Raw genomic sequence first — 20553 nt, 5'->3', positions numbered from 1 at the left:
TCCACCAAGTCAGTGCCACACCCTTTAAACTCCTTTGGAATAATGGACCAATAGTTCTGGACCGATCCCCATAGGCTGCAAGTAGCTAGCGTACATTTTCACATGGGCTTTAGGACACCTAGTTCCGTCATATCTCTCCATCTTAGGGAATTCGAAACCATATGGAACCCTGATTTATGGATATGGACAGAGACTATCCAAGTCAAACTCGTCTGCTTTGATATTTGTCAATGCTTCCTCAATCTTTTTCAATCTGCCTACCACTGGGCCTTGGTATTGATCTTGTCTTATAGGTTTTTTATTTTGGGTGTTCATATATGTGGTAGATTGTGGTGTCTGTGTGATGTATGAAGGAGGGAACATGAATAGTGTGGAGCTCATGGGTTGGGATATATTTGGGGTAAACATGGGTGTGGATGTATATTGGTTTGGGTTGTAGTATGAATGATGAACAGTGGGTTGAGCCATGTAGGTTGAGTCGATATAAGAGATTGGTTGGTTTGGAGTCTGAGATGATATAGGAAGTTGTAGCTGGGTGGATTGGTGTGTGAAATTCCTAGTAGGCAGCTGAGCTTGTGGACTAGGTAGGTTAAGATCAAACCTTGGTGGTGGTGGTGGAACGGATTGCCCTTGAGATTGTTGTCCTTGCCCTTGGTTCATAAGTTTGGATTGTACTTTTTGGACCATCCTTTCCATAGTTTTCTTTAATATATAAGTCTTCCGATCTAGGAGGGGGTGATGTTGGACTCTGACCACCTCCTTGGATTGGTTGTCCATTACTAGACAGTGATTGTTCACCTTGAGAGATAAGCGGGGAACTAACCATTGGCAGAGATGCTAGTGGAAGAGCCCCTTGAGGAGAATTAGCTGGTAGATTCTCCATTTCAATAAGCGAGTTAAGGGTTGCACGAGATAACATTAACCCTGGCTTTCTATTCCAACTGGCTTCCGGATATGACTTCTCCTTTCCTATCTTAACTGAAACACCTAAAAAGAAAACGTAAGTCTGACTCTCTAGGGTTTCCCCAGCAGAGTCGCCAAAAAACATGTACGCACAGAAATGTATACCTAGGTCTATGCAATTGATTTTAGAGTCGCCACTAACTTTATTAAGGAAAAGTTGAGTAAAACCTATGTGAAGGACTAGCCCTCAAAACTAGATGATTATTGGGTTCGGGAGTCAAGGTACGATGTGGGAAGGTGTTAGGCACCCACACTCGCTTGGTAAAAACTAGCCTTACTTCTATTGAGGTGTAATGTTTTGAGATAGGCGAACGAAGAAAGCTTGAAAATTAATCTACCAAGTTGGATGATCTTCACTAAATTATTTAAAGACTAATAACTATATGCTATAATAAAACTAAAAAAATAACCTAATATGCAATGCTAAATGAAATAATAAAAGAAAAGAAAGATGTCACCTTGTTTGGAATGTTGCCTCATACTTGATTGTAGATTGATTGATTGATTGATGATCTTGATTGATTGTTGATGATTGATGATGATGAACATGATCTTGAATTGACAACTTTGATTTTTGGATTGAAACAGGTGATTTGGGAGAATAAACAACTTTTGGTGAAATGGACCTTCTACTCAGAATTGAACTAGGAGAAAAAGAGACTCAAGACGAAGAAGACAAAGAACTTCATTAGAAAAACCTCAAAGTCGAAATTTTACCTTTAACTTAAGATTAAACTAAAGAAATTATACCCAAAAATGATGAACTAGAAAAGAAAAAAGAAGAACACTCAAGAAAAGAAGACTACTAGGCTATTAACTCTGAATAAACTAGTTTCAGATTATTAACTCCGAAATACTAGCTCCATATATTTTTTGTGGGTGAATAAGTCCCATATTTATAGTTTTTTGGGATGGATTTCAATATAGTAATGAGTTTGATCCAATGGCTGAGTATTGATTAAGAAAAATACAATGGCTTGATATCTTTTTGGTTGCACCTCCTAAATCTGGCCCTTGATTCAAGAGGTGGGATAAGGGGTACGATCTTGGCCCTTGGTTTTTGGATATTTTAGATAGCTTAGGGTAAAAAAACAAACCCTACACGTCCTCAATGAGCCCACAATCTAGGGTTTCCAAACATGGCTCCAAAATGACATATTCTCTAGAATATGCTTTATTTTAGGGATCAAATCAAATCAAACAAATAAGGAAGGTTCTCGAGGTTTTTGGAGCCTTGAAAATGGACTAGAAACCCTAATGAAAAGTTCTAACTCGAGCTGGATCCACAGCCCACAAGCACGGGTCCAAAATCCACAAAAAAACCCGTTTTGACCATTTTCATAACACTTCAAAGTTCCTTTGACCGAGTCAAAATTAGGCAAACTCTTATTCACAAAAGTTGTTCATGAATAAATTAGGAAGGCCCATGAACTCTGAAAAATACCCTTGGGTCGAAATCTTACTCCAATAATATATTGCACTGAACAGCGCGCACAACAGGCTTAAACGAGATAGGGTAAGATTTGGGTTTCTGAAATCCAAAAGGAACCTAGGCAAACTTGTACTCATTTAGAAGGATTTTTCAAGGGGAATTCAAATATGAAATAATCTCATCCAAAGAAAGAGTGGAAAAAATGAGATTTGGGCTCCAAAGGGTTATAGGGGCATTTTGGCCATTTTCAGCTCAAAACTCAGAAAGCAACGAAACTTTAGCCATAGCTAGAACATGATGAGGAGAGTCTAAATATGCTAAAAGAAGATAAAAAGAAAGAAGTTTGATATAGAAATGAAGACTCTAGAAAGCAAATTACCTTATGTGATCAAATTTTATTCGAGGCAAAATCATGAATGAATTATGCCTGGGGTGCAAAAATGGGGTGTCTACACCATCTATGGATATACATAGTCTTTCTAGTGAGCATTTTATGTTCTTGTTAACTATTGCAGGCTAAAGATGATGACTTGCAAGAATTAATTGGTGGAGTGTTAATATCAGTAAAACACGTCCAAGTCTTTCTCTTTCGTGTAAGCATAAATCTCCATATAAGTGTAAGTTTCACTTTTTTGTTTGCATAACTATTGAATCTACCATTCATTTTGGTGTACGTTAATATATTACTCATCTTGTATATGTTACTGTTATATACATCCACTTGCTCTTTACAACGTTTAGCGGGGGTATTATACCTGTAAGGTTTTCCACATGAATGTAATACATTTTACCTCTTGATTATTAGTTGGTCATGGATTTCTTCATAACCACATCCGTTCTTTATTACCTTTCTCTCTTTAGCTCTCTCTCTTGCAAAAACTTGATGCATGAACTTTGAATCTTTATTGTTGTACTTAAATTTCACTCCAGCCAATATTTTAGTCTTGGACCTGATTCCCTTTGAAATCCGACAGTCCTATTGACTTGAAACAATGAATCCATGACCCTGAACACTATTTTTATACTTTTGTTTAGGGGAAAAAGGTGTCACATTGGCTTTTCGACAGAAGTCATGTTTCACAAATATATTGATCATGTTTCTTAATAATATCTGGAAATAATTGCAAGTGTTTCTTTGGTTACTGTGAAAAGGTTTTGTTGGTTTTATGATACATATATGGTCATCAGGTTGTACTGCTTGTTTGATTGGCTATAGTGGAAGAAGTGTGTGCTTGCAATTCTGTTTCACTTATAGGTTTTGTTTTGATTTTGTATGTTGTACTGCTGCCACAACATTACTTGGAGGATGGAAAATTTGCCACATGAATTGTTGAAGGCTAGGATCACTTGTTCACTTTTTTGCTCATAATACTAAGGAGTTTGGAAAGACAATGTCTACTAACTAGTTTCAGGTAAATTTATATGTGCATTGATGTGTTTGTTTTGCTAATAACTTGCAATGAGTTTCCTATTTATAACATTTTACTATGGAAAAAAATTAGTTGTTAAATGTCTATACTCTATATTCATTGTTGTTCGAAGTAGCTTTGATTAAAGGTACGGTGTTATGCAGTGTTGTGGGATTCTTTTTTTTTTTTTTTTTTTTTTTTTTTCCACAACTAGGGGTTAAGGAGACCCCAACCTTTTATTAATGACAAAATCTCAAGTACAACTTTCCTTCTTTATCCCCCTTTATCAATTCACTAAGTTTTTGATCCATGGGGGCGAGAAAGTACATGCATTGGTTACTACATTCTGTACTATGAGTACTGCAATTACTACTAACTCTTGACAGGTAATCCGCAACTTGATTTCCTTCTCTGAACACATGTTGGAATTTAACCTCTACAAATCTTGCTTGTGCACACCCAATCTGAGCCACTAGGTTCTTACAATACCAAGGTGGAGCTTCCCTCTTTTCCAAGATCTGTATCACCCTAAGTGAATCAGACTGCACTACCACCTCCTTTATGTTCATTTTTTCCACTCCTTCAATGCCTTTTTGGACCCTAAGTAGCTCCTGATGTAAGACTGACTGTCTTGTGGAGTTTCCGTATAATGCCATGAGAACCTCTCCATTTCGATCCCTTAAAACCCCTCCATAGCCTGCTTTACCCTGCTGCAATGATCCATCCGTGTTAAGGACAAGAATGTCAGTTTCAGGTTTCGTCCATTTCACCCACTGGTCCTCCCTTCGCGTGTACGTAACACCAATTCCTAGCCTAGTCAAAACAGTTCGCACTGCGACATCATCCTTCACTGCTTCCAGCGATTTCCCCAAATACAATTCCATATTGTTCAAAGCCTTCATGTTCACTGAATCAGCACTGAGGAACTGGTGCCTCTTGAGCCTCCAATTCCTCTCATGCCATATAGCTTGCACTGCAGCACAGGTTAGCGCTCTCAACACTTCAGAGGCTATGGATTTTGGTCTGCAAATACGCATGATGTAATACCATTCTGCATGGGAATTCCGAACTCTTCCTGGTAACCCCATCGCCTCTTTAAAACTGCTCCACACCAGTTTCGAATAAGAACACTCGAAGAACAAATACGCCGAACTTTCCTCATGTAAATCACAGAGGCAGCATCGCGAATACCCAATCACTTTCTTCGCCATGAGTCTGTTCTGGGTTGGTAGCGATCCAGAAAATAGCTGCCATACGGTGAATGAATGCTTCGGGACCGACAGCTTTCCCCATACAATCTTGTACCATTTTACTTTACTTCTAACATTCTTCAAGACCGCATAGGCAGACGACATAGAAAACAACCCTGAATTCGATGGTGTCCAAATGACTTGGTCTTCCGAGGTGTACGAGTTAATCTCTGTGTTCATGATCAGCCTCTTCACCTCACATTCAGGTAGATCAATGATACTCCTTGCCCACTCTCCATTTATAATCACCAAACTGACCAGCGCATCCATTGGAACTACATCAGCCAGAAGTGTCCTTGCATCAGGGTCCAAGATGAGTGGGGCTGCACACCATGGGTCGTGCCAAAAACTTGTCCCATTACCATTCGCTATGCTGTATCTGACATACTTCTAGGCATTCTCTCTGTTCTTTAGGATCCCTCGCCACACCCATGAGCAATCCTGCAGAACTTTCATGGTCCAAAAATGCTTCTTCTTTATGTGGTTCTCCCAAGCCCACTTATCCCATACACAATCAGTTTTTTAGGCCAATTTCACCACTAATCCACAATATGCAACTTGATTCCAAACCCGTGGATCCACCAAACCAAGTCCGCCTTGCTCTTTGTCAAGTCTGAGAGTAGCATGGCTCGCATGGTGCACATTTTTCGCCATACTCGGTCCTGCCCAGATGAACCTGTTACACAGTTTAGCTACTTTATCCAGTACTGCTCTTGGGAGAACAAATGTTGTGGCCCAATAATTCTGAAAGGATGAAAGCACTGACTTCACAAGTTGCACTCTGCCCGCCCTGTTCAACTCCTTGTTTTTCCAGTTTGAGATTCTTCCGGTAATCTTCTCTATGAGTGGCAAGCATTCTTTTACCCCTAATCTTGTAGCCGTGAGTGGCAGCCCCAAGTAAGTGACTAGTGGGGTTACAAGAGAGATGTTCATTGCTTCTGCTAATGCTAGCCCTTCCGCTTCAATCATACTTCCAGTTAGAAGAGTTGTCTTTGCATTACTGATCTTTAGTCCTGTAGCTTCAGCGAAAGAATGCAAGATATCCTTAACAGCCATAATAGAGTTCATGTAACCTTTACAGAACAGGAGCACGTCATCAGCAAAACATAAGTGAGATATCTCCAGCTTTTTGCACTTTGAGTGGGCTGAAATTTTCCGAGACTGCAGCCCTTGAAGGAGTAGCGCACTCAGAATCTCCATAACTAGCACGAACAGATAAGGAGACACAGGGTCTCCCTGTCTTAAGCCTCGCTTCCCTTGAAAATAACCTTCAGGAGACCCATTTACCATCATCGAGAAGTACGGCGAAGTATAGCACAGCTGAAGCCATTCTATGAATAAGGGTGGGAACTTGAACTTGTGTATAATTGCTTCTATTGCTACCCAAGAGACAGAGTCATAAGCTTTCTGAATGTCCAACTTTATTGCACATCTTTTCTACCCATTTTTTTTTGAATACCCATGCAGCAGTTCATGGACCATCAAAAGATTGTCCTGTATCGATCGTCCAGGAATAAAAGCAGATTAGGGACTTGATACCAAAGATGAAATGCAACCTTTCATTTTGTTAGTTAACACTTTTAATACACATTTATAAACAATGTTGCAATATGCGATAGGTCGAAAAGAAGCAATATGCGAGGCATTTTTCATCTTCGGGATAAGACACAGAAAAGTAGAGTTTATACCTCCTGGGATCTGCTTGTGGCTGAAAATATGCTGAATAGCTCTAATGAAATCATCGCCAATAATATCCCAGCTTTTTTTGAAAAAGCAAGCGTTGAAACCATCCGGACTTGGTGCCTTGTTGTCTCCCATCGCAAACAGTGCGTCTTTGATCTCCAGGTCACTAATAGGGGAAACTAATAGCTGACGTGTACCATGTTCTACCTCAGTAACATGGACACCATTTAGAAACTCGGTGTCACAATAAGCTGTTGACGACACCCCAAGTAACTCTTTATAGTAATTCAGAAAAGCTTCAGCCACTGGTTCTTTACCTTCCCTTCTGGTTCCTTGCGCATCTGTGATACTCCACACCCTATTTCTAATCTATTTTTCCTTCAAAGCATTGAAGAAAAACGCATTACATTTATCCCCGAAGCTTAACCAATCAATATCTGTTTTATAGTACCACTCAGCTTCCTCCAGCTTAAGTAGGTGACACAGCTTCTCCCTCATAGCAAACTCTTATGCACTAAGAATATAAGGTCGAGCGGCTTACTGTTCAGTTTTTCTTGAATCGCTTCTAGTTCACTTCTTGTTTCAGCTACCTTTTTCTGAGTATCATTCCTTAACGATCGTGCCCACCCTTTCAACACACCTTTTAAACTTTTGAGTTTACTTGTTAGCATGAATGGCGGACTCCCATGATCATCGATTTCCCAACAAGCTCTAACAATAGGCACAAAATCCTGACTCATTGTCCACACATTGCTGAATCGGAAAGGGGTGTTTCTTTTAAAAGTTTCCAAAAAACTCATAATCAACGGGCAATGATCAGAGAGCCCTTGGGTTAATATCTCCACCTTTGTTGCTACTGGAATGGACGTCCAAAGCGCATTAATAAGACACCGATCAATCTTTGACCACTTCATTATTTTATCCCCACCGCTGTTCCATGTGTAAAAGCATCCAGTTTCTGCGTGATCAAACAGCCCTGCTGTATTTAGACAATTAGCAAAAGGGAGTGTCTCTCTTAGGTGAACAGCCCTATCTCCCACTCTTTCATGTGAAAACAGTACATTGTTAAAGTCTCCCATCACACACCACGCACCTTGAGTTCCGGCACTTATCATCTTCAGCTCATCCCACAAAATGAGCCTATCATGACTCCTATTACTAGCATAAACAATGGTAAGGAAAAAGGAGAACCCATACTGTAGGCTCTGGACCTTGCAGTGTAAGAACTGGGCCCCTTCCACCTCTCTACGTACATCCAAACTGCTCGTATCCCATGCAATCCATATACGGCCATGTTCATCACTCGCATAATTATGTATGCATTCCCATGAGGGGCAAACCATATCGGCAATAGTGAGGTGTTTTTCCATCTTCACTTTTGTTTCCAACAAGCCCATGCAACTAATCTTCTTCTCCACAATAAACTTATTTAAGTTTTTCGCTTTCATGTGATCATTCAACTCTCTTATATTCCAACTACACACCCTAATCATTGATGAGGAATAAGTTTAGTGTCCCCGCCTCTTCCCACGCCCTTTCGGCCGTCCCTTTCCTCTCTTCCCCGATGTTGTTTGCTGTTCTGAGTTTCGTTTTTTCTGGGCTCTTGTTTGGACTGCACTATTCTCTGGTGCTACTCTCACCGGGACAAGAGTGGACTGGGTGTCACTGAACAGCTCAGGTTCAGCATCCGAGAGGTCGTCCACCTCCATATCAGCCAGTTCCTCAAATATGTTCCTCTCAGCAGTAAACACTCCAGTTTCAGGATGTATAGGTCTGCCTTGCTGTAGAGGGGATTGCATTATCGTCAACATTAGCTCATCAGCGGCATCCTCTTGCCCTTGAAAGGTACATTCAACTCTACCAAGAGATACTAGTTGAATACTATTTTGAGTACCTTGCTGACCTTCTGCATTTGGACATTGATAGCTTGAATCACTCTGTTCCTGTTCACCACTACTCAATCTCCGCGCATCAGTTCGCCTCTCAACGTTTCCAGCAACCACAAGGGCAAGAGATGCTTCTCCTTCTGCCAGCTGCTCACCCCAATTTACTCCCTCTTGTTCCCTATATTCATCCCTCTCTGTTGCCATCTGTCGACTTTCTTCTCTGTGTTCACTTATTTCGCTCTGTCCATTCTGCCTTCGTATCCACACCCTACTTGTCCCTCCACCGTCATTCGACTGTCCATCCTTTCGTGATCCCGACCTCGTTGCCCGACTACCACATTGCTGAGTAGTGTGCCCAAATCGATTACACCTTTCGCAGGACTGAGGATTCCATGGATACTCCAAAGGTATATCAATTTCGCGATCCCTAACCTTGATCTTTATGTTATCCTTATACTCATGGTTAACCGGAAATTCAATACAAAACCGAGCAAACGTCAACCTTTTCCGCTTGGCAGTAGCATCATCCATAAACTTTGGTGTTCTGCCAACCAAACTCGCCAAAAATGACAATCCATCCAAAGTCCACATCTCCTTTGGTATGTCCATCAGCTTCACCCGTAACGGTATTGTATTCTCCTTATTCCTGTAGTTATTGACTTCTATTGTCCAAGGCTTTATCACAAACACTCTCCCCGCAATAAACACCGGTCCTTCATCTAATATCATTTGCCGATCTTCTGAACAGGTAAAGTTTATATAGAACAACTCCTTATCAGTCATAATATCAAACTCTCCTTTAAGCTTCCACTTCTTTCCCAGGAATTCTTTTACCATAGGAAACGACAACCACTTATCCAAAAAGTATCCAACCAAGTACTCATCCCATTGTTTTATCCCCTGCTCAACCAGCTCCTCTGGTACTTGAGCAACTCCATCTATAATAATAGGAGAATACGATGTGAAAGCTACTGTAGATTCTTGGTTTCCATTCCGACCAAACAAAGCACTCCACCTAGATCCACCACCGTTATTTTGTACTGTAGCATACTGATTTTGTGTCTCTGTTGCTTGAGATGTGGGGTAGCTGGTTGAAGCCATATGCTCTATTTCTTGCCTTCTCAAAACTCACACTGTACCTCAGTGGAGGATTTTACCTTACAAGACAAGAAATAATAATAGAGAAGAACAGCTAAGCAAGTGCTTTGAGAGCGTATCAAGTTCCACCTTTACCAGTTAAGCGCTCTAACTCCGACCAGTTACTTGGGATAAAAGATACTAAAAAAGGTAAAAACTTGGAGATAAGAATTATCTACCTACTAAAACTTACTACTATCGGTATTCTTTTGGGTGCACAGGATAAAAAAAACAGCTTACACTATATTACTCCCATTCTCCAACAAATGGTCCCCATGAAACACTATTTGAGAATGTCTTAAACACCATTCTCCAACAAATGGGATTCTTTGTTAGTTTAATGTGGCTGGACGACTTTTGCTCATGAATTAACTACACCATAACAAGATATGTGATAAGTATGTATGGGGGGGGGGGGATCTGTTTGTCGGTACCGCTGCTCGACTTTCTTTTTTTGTGTTATTAATTTTTTATTTTCTGTGGGTGCGTGTGTGCCTGCTTACACAAGCACGATTACACTAGTATCATTTAGTGGAAAAGAATAGAAAACGTAGTGGATTTCTTTGTGTTGAGTTTAGTACTTGCAATTTAAAATATCTATATAAAGAATGTGATTAGTTTAATTATATGTTTTGATGCAGGGCAATATTTTTGGATAGTCCTAGGTTTATAGAAGTGGTGCTTTTGTTTATAAAGTGTTTCAAAGCCTTTTAGCTAGATAGATCATTTTGTTGTTGTTCAGTGTGTTGTGTAAGGTATCAATGATGGAGGGAAAAATAAGAAGCAAACCAAAATAATTGCTCCCCAATCAAATGATTATGCTCGCCTCAAGCTCCTCGTCAAGGTAAAAACTTAAAATTCCACCCTCCATTTTCTCATTTGTTCAACTTGTTACTTTCTTTAGGTGGATTTTCAAATATTTAATTAATTGCAAGAGTTTAATTAGTACTATTGTATTTCTAAGTTCATTATTTGTTTTGTGAATTTTTAGGAATTAGATGGACTTTATGGAGCCGCACTAGGATTTATAGTGAGTGAAACCATCACCAATACTTAGTATTGCAATAATTCGGGATTGCTTGGAAAATCGTATTGAATATGTTTCCCTTATTTGTAAATATGAATCTGTAACTCTTAGAAAATATTTTGAAGTTATACTACATACATGGTTTAACGAATATCCTACTTTTCTTAGCCTTTTGCTTGTATTTGCTATTATTTACTTGTCAAATGGTATGAAAAGGCAATGGGGACATAGATAAACTCATATATGGAATTGAGATGTTTGCTTCAATATAGAACTAGTAGTGTCATTTTTGTAGGTTAAGGGCATCTCAATAAAATGGGGCAAAAAAATTAAAAATAATTTTTTTTACAATATCATCACATTAGTAACAGTTGTTAACCATTGGAAAGCTAAAAGTAAATATTAGAACATTCACCAAAGAATGTTACAAAGTCAATTAAGCAACGCTTGTTAACCGTTATTAATTGTCCCCCTGCAATGCTTATTAACCGTTACAAATATTTCTAACACTTTACCCACGCCTTATTTGCAACGCATTTTTAAGCGTTGCAAAAAATATTAATAACGGTTTTTAGCCATTAGTAATAGCCTATTATGGTGTAGTGTCAATAGGTGGATTAGAAGAATCAGTGGGATAGAAGTTGAAAAATTCTTCTTCTGTCATGGCATCAAGGGATGAATGGATGTCAATAGGAGGGGACTCGTGAGGTGGTACAGAAGGGTTGCAAAAGAGTCAGAGGAAATCTTCCTCGATTTCATCTACGTCTAGGGATTCGAAATAGTGATCTCTGTCTTCTTCCATAAGAGGGGTATCTAATAGTGTGGGGACAAAAGTGTCAGCCGTACTAATAATATGAGATACAAAACTCTTAATGGACTTCACTTCTGCTTCTACAGGCAAACCTAGTGTTCCATGCTTGAGTCTAAACATGTTAACCTGCACAGAAAGATTTCCAAAGGAAAGAGTCATTGAGCCTTCCAAGCAATTGATTTGGGCATTGGCGGTTGCCAAGAAAGGATGCCTTAGAATGATAGGAATATAATCATGAGACACTTCGTGTCAAGAATAACGAAGTCAACTATGTGGTAAAAATCCTGAACTTTAATGAGAATATTTTCAACTACACCCTTGGGGTATTTAATAGAATGATCGGCTAACTACAAAGTTATTTTAGTTGGTTTAAATTCATGGAGACCTAGCTGTTTATATAAATAAAATGGGAGTAAGTTAACACTCGCCCTTAGGTCTAATAGTGCAGTTGTTATGAAGTAATCTCCCAAGGTGCATTATATAGTAGGACGACTAGGGTCCTTGTACTTAACTATTCCATTATGTTCAGATAAAGAAGGATAATGTTCAGTTAAGAAGGCTTCTTTGGGTATGTTGGTTTTCCACTTCTTGGTGCACAACTCTTTTAGAAACTTAGCATGTCCAGGTAGACTTTTAATAACATCTAGGAAAGGTAGGTTTATAGTCAGATTTTTAAACACTTCCCTAATCTCATCAAAATTCTCGTCCTTTTTAGACACAACTAGTCTTTTGGGATACGGTTGTTTGTCTCTATATTTAGCATAAGGGTCAACAGTAGTATTAACCTTGGCTTTATCTTTAGCCGTTTTCCATCTAGGTTTCCATATTGGAACCTCTACAGGTGTAGGATCTTCAATTTCTATTATGGGGGTCTTGTAAGGTTGTCCCTTTTGGTTGTGGTTGGACTAGAACTTCTACAGTTGTAGGGTATTCAGTTTCTATGGCAGTATTAGGTATGGCGTCATTCTCAGTTTCCATTTGTGGGTGATCTTCAGCCATAGTCATTTTGTTATCAACTACTCTACCTGAACGAAGGGGGTAATGAATATTGTTTACTTTGAAGGCGGTGTTTGTTGATGTAGGATTAGGCACTGCTTGACCAGGTAACACGCCGTTTTGGTTATTATTGGGGTTAGGAGACAAGTCAATAATCTTTTGGCACAAAGAATATATCATTTGAAATATTTGTTACATCATTTGATTTTGTTTTTCCAGCAAGGTCACTACTACTTCGTCTGTAGATGGTTTGACTGGTGGAGTGGTCATAGGAGGAGTGACTGGAACTAAGGCTTGTGGAGCATTCGTGTCGTAAGGTTGATAGGTCTGGGTCATGAGCACTAAACCATTGTTCTGGTCACCGAAGTTTCCTTGTCCTTGATGCGGAATAAATTGGTTGAAGTTTGTAGTGGGCCTAATGTTTTGATTATTAAAACCTGGAGGTGTAGTTTGTTGTTGTGGATTATAAGTAGTGTTTTGCCTCCATTGTGTGTTAGAGTTGTTATTAAGAGCACATACATTTTATGGTTGTGGTGGTGGTTGTTTATAGACAAGAGGACAATAGAAGTCGGAAATCAAGACTAAAACAGACATTACAATAAGTTGAGTTAATGTTCATGACTGAAGTGGGTTGTTGTTAAATAGAGAAGGCATCTACCTTTTTAGTGAGGGCATCGATAAAAGTTTTAAGCTCGGGACCAAATTTAACCTCAAACATACTGGTAGCCTTAACTATTGAAGAAAAAAAACGTGATTGGGCCGGGGGGGCATCGTCCCCCCCCCGAGTTGTTGTGTTTCAGTTAGATTGATCTTCTAAGAATTTATAAGCCTCTGAGGCTCCTTTACTAAGGAAACTACCCCCATTCATGATATGTAGAACCTCCTTATGATGGTATGAAAGCCCCTTGAAGAAAGCACAGACAAACGTGTCCTTAAGAAGATTGTGATTCGGGCATTCAATGAGAAGATCAGTGAAACAATTCCAGGCTGCTCAAAATGATTCATGAGTGTTCTCGCATAAGAAATGAATCTTTTGAAGTATTTCATCTGTCTTCAGTGGTAGACAAAATTGTTCCATGAACAATTGAACAAGTCTAATTAAGCCCATGTGTCCACGGAGTTTGGCGTTTGGGCAATTAATCAAGATGCCGCCATGTCGGCTAGGGTGAATGGAAACACCCTAAGTTTAACTTGATCCGGACTTATGCAAGGATGATGGAAGGTAGTGAGAACTTGTTATATCTTACGCATGTGCTGATAAGGCTTCTCGTGGTCTAAACCATGGAAAACTGGTAACAATTTAAATATATTCAGGGGAATTCGAAAATCCCTTACTGGGTCTGTAAGAATGATGCACAAATTAGGTCAATCATTTAAGACTTTGTAAAAATCAGAGAGAGGAGTTTCCGCTTCTTCAGCCATTTATGCAGGTGTGGTATGTGAATTTCTAATTAGGCGTGTGGTATTCTGTCTACGATAAACAAGTAAAGTAGGTTTATGTGTAGTTGTTCTTAATCTCATACAAATTGAAGTCTAATATGCAAACAACCTATTTAAGCATGCAACATCCTGATTATTACTAGATATTAGTCCTCTTACAGCAGATGTAAGGATGTAAAGGGGTGTTACCTGGAGCATTCTTACTACGCTTATAAATAGCGCCTTCAATAGCCTTGAAGTACGTTCTTATGCTACTGGAACATGATACGAGTACGGTTCCAGGTCCGAGAAGTGGATTGTGAAGTCTTGTAAAAGAAACTCAACCTGATTAGTATAACTTGGAGGGCGTGTCCGCTCCAATATAGGTATAATAGGGGGCGTACATGCTCCCAAAAATCTAAACGTTTTACTGTATGTTGTTGGGATTTCCAAAAAGTAGCCTGTAAAATTTCAAAACAATCAGAGCTAGAAAAGTCTTTCTACTAGACTGCAAAGTTTGTGAAACAGTTTTTGGTACACAATACAAATAAACGAATGGTTAACCAATCGAAACATAGCTAAAAATCACCAAACTTTTACTGGAGACTCATGACAAACCATTTGTGTTCCTGTAAAAGTTTTAGAGCAATTGGATTTCCATAAACCCTCCTTATTGGTTGTTGTTCTAGAAATTAAGTGTTGCAAAACTGCAGAAACACATTGGAAACAATCCACTAGTTAGGTGGTCAAAACAAGTGAAAAACGCTTCAAATGTTTACTGAAAACTAATAACTTATGACAGATACTCCTGTAAAAAGTTTAGAATTTTTGGAACTGCCTAAATAACCCTACTCGTCTATTTTTCCAGAAACTTACGGTTTGAAAGCTGAAATGTAGCACTATAAAGATGGTATTAGTTCACTAGGTAAAACAACTAGAAAAATTATAAAAACATTCCAGTAAATCAATAACATCCTACAGATTGTTCCTCAAGAATTTCAGAATTTTCTAAAATTTACAAATATTTTACCGCACTGTTATTCACTGTGACTCCACAGTCACAAGGGAGGGCGGGCGCGCTCTGTGCCAGGCAAAAGGGAGGGCGGGCGCACTCTAAGTTTAAAACAGTGAATGTGAAACTTTTATAGGTGACTTGGACAGATGTTTGGAAAACTTTTCTTTAGTCGTTTTCCCCAACGTACAATCAAGAAAACATCAACACTAAGAATATCAAGTTAGAAGATAACGAAAACGCGAAAAACAAGAATGAAAAATTAAAAGAGTGGGTGGGTTGAGAATGGAGGATTACCCCTTGGATTCAACCAATTGAATTCTTGTCTTGAATGAGTTTAAGATGGCAGCGGTGCCATTTGATAACCACAAATTTTATAGACACAATATTAATGCGTGAACACTAATACTTAATCTAACAAACACGTGATCATATCAATACTTTACTCTCTCGCTATACTATCAAGTAATATAGATCTAATAAAGGTTCATATCCACTCTTAAACTAATAAGACTAAATAGAATTCAACTATTTAAATCTAGAGGAATAATGTGAGAGAGAGTAATAATATGTTGAGAGATTTCTATTCTACGATTATACTAATGATTATATTCTTAATCTAATTTAACTAAGCAATTAAAATATGATATGAGGAATAAAGAAATATAGTGAAAGTTAGAGAGAGTTTAAAATTTACTTTTCGATTCATTAATATGCTAGCATAGATTTGTTGAGAAAACACTAGTCTTTATATGTTCACACAAGGTGCAAACATAAAGACTAGACCTTTAATAGTCCCTAATCAATTATGGTATCTCTAGTCATAACTAATTAGCATAAGAGAAAATTTGTTTTCCATTCTCATGGAAAAATTCACCATTCTCTAGTTTAGATTAAACTTTTCTTATTGATTAGTCAAGAAAAACCTAAACTTGAAGTTCTAACGAACAATTCTATACTAACAAATCAAGTCCTCATCAAAGCTTCATTCAAATCCCCTCTAATGGAGGTTTACCTTTGATTCATGGGACTATCATGAACAAAAGAATAATATGAAGACATAATAGAAAGAGAATTAACTTAATAAAGAAACTATAGTGTTTTAATATTGGTTAAAGGCTAGAATATTAAACCCTCATTAAACTAAAACTACTAGGGGAGTGACAGAGCTAATGCTTTATTTGCCCTAAATCTCTTTATAAAGCAAAGGTTTAGGTTATAATTTCTTGCCTGTAGAAAGAGAAGTGAAGTCTATTGAGAGTTTTGTATCTCATATTAGTGTGGCCAACGCTTTCATCCCCACACAAGTAGATACCCCTCTTATGGAATAAGACAAAGATTATAATTTCGACTCCCTGAACATAATTGAAATAGAGGAAGAATTTTCCACCCTGCTTTCCGACCATATGGGAGATGAAGTTAATCTCACAATGGATGAGATAGATGAATTCCTTAAAGATGCAGATGACTACCATAATTATGTGGATGCGAACAACCTAGATGAGGAATTAGATGAGTTTCTAAGAGCCTGTAAAGATCCACCCTCTCAAGTAGTACTTAGAGCACCACCCGACCATCATCCACCTGAGCTAATCCCTCATAAAATCCAATCATTTACCACCACCTCGATTCCCCTCCCTCTGCCTTTTCAATGGAACCCTGAGTTTGCACTTGACCTTTTTGCTTCTCCTGTGCTTCATGACTTTCTAAACCCTCCTAACACGTAAAAATAATACCCAAGGAAGAGTCACCTGACACCTTCATTTTTAGATGTGTGATAATACCAACCCACGCCACCAATGAGTTTTGTGCTAAACCCACGTTCTTATTTTCCATTCCTTCCTTCTAAAACTTATCCACATCCCACGTATCTTAAACAACCATCCATTTTCTCACGATCATGTACATGGGGACCCTTTCGTTTGAAGTTGAAGTGACAATATGTTAGACTCGGTTCTCCGTCCATCAGACTTCATTCTCATTATGCTAAGTCATGTCATAGAAAATCTTGGTTCTTGATTCTGTTTGGGGGTGCATTATGTGATAGTTGTTTATGGAAAGACCCACAACTATTCCATATGTTTTTTTTTTTTTTTTTTTTTTTTTTTGAAAAGACTAGGGGTTTAGGGGACCCCAACCTTTATTAATGGCAACTTCTCAAGTACATCTTTCCTTCTTTATATATATATATGGTTGTTGATATATGGTAAACGGCATGTATATATATATATATATATACAAGTCCACCATGCCATCAGAGAGAAGAAGAACAGAAACATTATTTGGTCTGTTCATGATCAAAATGGAACAAAAAAGGAGGGGCAAGCTGAAGTGGCAGACACTTTCATCAAGTACTATAAAGATTTGATAGGCTCTTCCTCCCCTATCACCTGCCAAGAAGAACTATTAGATGAACTCCCAATGCGTAGTGTGGTGGACAACCTCACAGTTGCAAAACTGATCGAGGAAGTCACATCATCAAAAATCAAAGAGGCTTTATTTTCTATGGTGGACTCAAAAGCACCAGGACCAGATGGATATAATGCTTTCTTCTTCAAAAAAACCTGGAACATAGTGGGAGGTGATTTTATTAGAGCAATTAAATCTGTTTTTGCTTTTAATAAGATTCATAAAGGAACTAACTCTACCTTTCTATGCTTAATCCCAAAAAAACCTGTTGTTTCAAGAGTCGATGAATATAAGTCTATAACATGTTGTAATGTGACTTACAAATGTATTGCCAAGATTCTTAGTAACAGGTTAAAGCCCCACATTACACAATGGATAAGCATGAACCAGTCAGCATTCATCCCTGGAAGAAGCATTCAAGACAACCTTTTACTAGCCCATGAGATACTCAGAGGATATACAAGAAAACATGGAGCTAAGAGATGCACTATAAAAGTTGATCTTCAGAAAGCTTTTGATACTGTGAGTTGGGATACACTGGTCAAGGTGCTCAGAAGATTCAAGTTTCCACCAAGATTCATTACATGGCTATCTATGTGCTACACCACTCCATCCTTCTCAATCCTTATTAATGGAATTCCGCAAGGATACTTTGAAGGTAAAAGGGGGTTGAGGCAAGGAGACCCACTATCCCCTTATTTGTTTGTGCTGGTTATGGAAATCTTGGGAGGACTTCTTAAGCTAGGGCTCAGCAACAAGCACTTCTCACCTCACTTAAAGTGCAGTAGGCTAAAAATTACACATCTTAGCTTTACAGATGATGTTCTCCTCTTTTGTAAAGGAGAAGCAAGGTCCATTTTGGCTATCAAGGAAGTATTAAAATCTTTCACTTCCCTCACTGGCCTGCAAGTTAACACCATGAAGACATCTATGCTCACAGGCAGCATGTCACAAGGTGATAGTCAAGCTCTTGCTCATATTCTGGATGTCAATCTTGTAACCCTACCAATAAAATACTTGGGGCTGCCTCTCTCCTCTTCAAGAATTGGTACCAAGGACTGCCTGCCTTTGCTTGAGATGATCACCAATAGAATGACTAATTGGAAGAATAGATCACTAACCTATGTAATAAGGTTACATCTCATCCAATCTATTCTATCCTCTTTTCATATTTATTGGGCCAGAACATTCATCCTCCCAGTTGGCATCCTAGATAAAGTTGCGAAGCTCAGTAATAGATTCCTATGGGCTGGAGCTACTATGGAAAGGAAGATGCACAAGGCAAGCCATGATACTCTAAGAATGAGCAAAGAGGAAGGTGGCTTGTCGATTATTGACCCAAGAGTATGGAACAAAGCTGCATACTGCGACTTGATTTTCAAAGTCGCAAGTAAAGAAGATACTTTGTGGACCAAATGGATCTGGGAATACCAAATCAAGAATAAAAATTTCTGGACCATGAAGATACCCAATGACAGCTCATGGGTTTGGAGGAACATTCTCAAGGCCAGAAAGATTGCTAGAAAATTCATCAAGCATTTGATTGTCAACCGTGAAGCAACAAAGCTTTGGCATGACCCTTGGTTACAGGACCAGCCCCTTCTCTTAAATGTGCAAGCTCAAGCTTCCCTACATCTACCTGATGATGCTACAGTAAGTCACCTTATAAGTAATGGGAGATGGAATGCACTAGTTCACAACTTACCTGATGGAGCCCTAAAGGAGAGCATTTTAAACACTGAAATCAGAACCAATCTCGACCAAGACTTAGTAGTGTGGACTAAAACTAGTTCTGGCAAATTCACCACCAAGTCAGCTTATGTAGCATTAAGGAGGATGAGGGAAAAAGTCAAATGGTACAAGTTAGTCTGGGGAAAGCTAAACATACCAAAGCACTCATTTGTCGCATGGCAGTTATTTGCAGGTTGTCTCTCCACTCAAGAAAGACTCATGCAAAGGAAGATTATTAATCATTCAAAGTGCTGCCTCTGTAATTTCGGCCTGGAAAACTCTAAGCACTTATTCTTCAACTGCCCCTATTCAAAAGAAGTATGGTCATATATGAAGAAAACACTAGGTTTCTACCCCTCTGTCCAAGCATCCACAAGTGAATGGTCTACGATCTTGTGCAGAACGAGAACCAACACAACTGCTAGCGACATTACCAGAGCCATGACTTGTGCAGCCAATATGGATTATGGAATGAGCCGAACAGTCGAAGATTCAAGCAGAAAGAGCACTCAGCTTCAGCAGTGGGAAATGATATTAGGAAGAGAATGCTTCTCTATTTTCTAAGACAGATAAAGAAAGCTGATGAATCTCCAGAAACCAATCATATGATTACTGCTCTAGGTATGCAAATTCAAATTCAGCAACGTACTCCTATCATCTGCAAGTGGACCACCCCACCTAAAGGTACGGTTAAGGTAAATGTAGATGGTTCAGTTACACCAAAAGGTGAAGGGTAAGGAGCTACCTTAAGAAATCATGAAGGTACAGTAATCCTAATCTTTACAGGAACTGTAAAAAGTCGATCTGTTATAGTGCAAGAATTGAAAGGTATCGAGTCTGGCCTGATGGCAGGGCATTTTATGAACTGTACAAAAATGATGGTGGAATCTGACTCCCTTAGAGCAGTCCAAATCATAAGCGAAAAGGAGTGTTACCTTTGGTACGCCCTTGACATCCTCAGCTACATTAAGAAATTGATGGCTCAGTTTGACATTGTCAAAATATCCCATGTCTTCAAAGAAATGAATAGGGTGGCAGACCTTCTAGCAAGATTGGGATCTAGGAACGAACATCAGGTTCTATCAAATGTATCTAGTTCTCACTCTACTTCTTTTAGCACTCCACCTCTTATGAAAGATTTGAATGTAATAGTAGAGGAAGATGCTAAAGGCACCTTGTATCAAAGAGTTAAATGAATGTTTGATTGGAGGTTAGGGTCGGCCTAACCCCTAAATGTTTCAAAAAAACTATAAAAGACTCATTTTATTTGTCAGTGTACTCATTCCAATCTTATTTTATGGGAATGTACCATTAAGGTAACCGGACCCTCATTATGGAGTGAATGGTTGTAAGTGTCGGATCCTTAGTCCACGTTTCATGTAACTCAA

The 20553-nt window shown here is 38.8% G+C and overlaps 2 protein-coding genes across 2 annotated transcripts; both read right to left on the bottom strand.

The window, feature by feature from the left end:
* Positions 1–4043: 4043 nt before the first annotated feature.
* Positions 4044–5324, bottom strand: LOC147475122 (uncharacterized). Its single transcript, XM_086585281.1, has one exon. It carries the CDS (start codon positions 5322–5324, stop codon positions 4044–4046), a length of 1281 nt encoding a protein of 426 aa, XP_086441407.1.
* A 252-nt stretch (positions 5325–5576) lies between these two features.
* LOC147475121 (uncharacterized) lies at positions 5577–8107 on the bottom strand. The gene is made up of 3 exons (XM_086585280.1): positions 7279–8107; positions 6743–6988; positions 5577–6127 (listed from the first exon to the last, which is right to left on the bottom strand). The coding sequence occupies exons 1-3, from the start codon at positions 8105–8107 to the stop codon at positions 5577–5579; spliced, it is 1626 nt and encodes a 541-aa protein (XP_086441406.1).
* Between the last annotated feature and the right edge of the window lie 12446 nt (positions 8108–20553).

The sequence above is a fragment of the Coptis chinensis genome, chromosome 9, assembly GCF_015680905.1.
Source record: "Coptis chinensis isolate HL-2020 chromosome 9, ASM1568090v1, whole genome shotgun sequence".
Lineage (NCBI taxonomy): Eukaryota > Viridiplantae > Streptophyta > Magnoliopsida > Ranunculales > Ranunculaceae > Coptis > Coptis chinensis.
The sequence above is the reverse complement of the archived record's forward strand: the minus strand, read 5'-3'. Positions and strand labels throughout refer to the sequence as shown.

What these genes read in the sequence shown, in the direction of transcription:
- LOC147475121 (XM_086585280.1), bottom strand. Translation starts at nt 8,107, where the DNA reads ATGGAAAAACACCTCACTATTGCCGATATGGTTTGCCCCTCATGGGAA. An exon ending in GATTCAAGAAAAACTGAACA is followed by an intron (nt 6,989 to 7,278) that starts GTAAGCCGCTCG and finishes TGTCGTCAACAG; the next exon opens with CTTATTGTGACACCGAGTTT. An exon ending in CCACAAGCAGATCCCAGGAG is followed by an intron (nt 6,128 to 6,742) that starts GTATAAACTCTA and finishes TGTTCTGTAAAG; the next exon opens with GTTACATGAACTCTATTATG.
- LOC147475122 (XM_086585281.1), bottom strand. Translation starts at nt 5,324, where the DNA reads ATGGATGCGCTGGTCAGTTTGGTGATTATAAATGGAGAGTGGGCAAGG.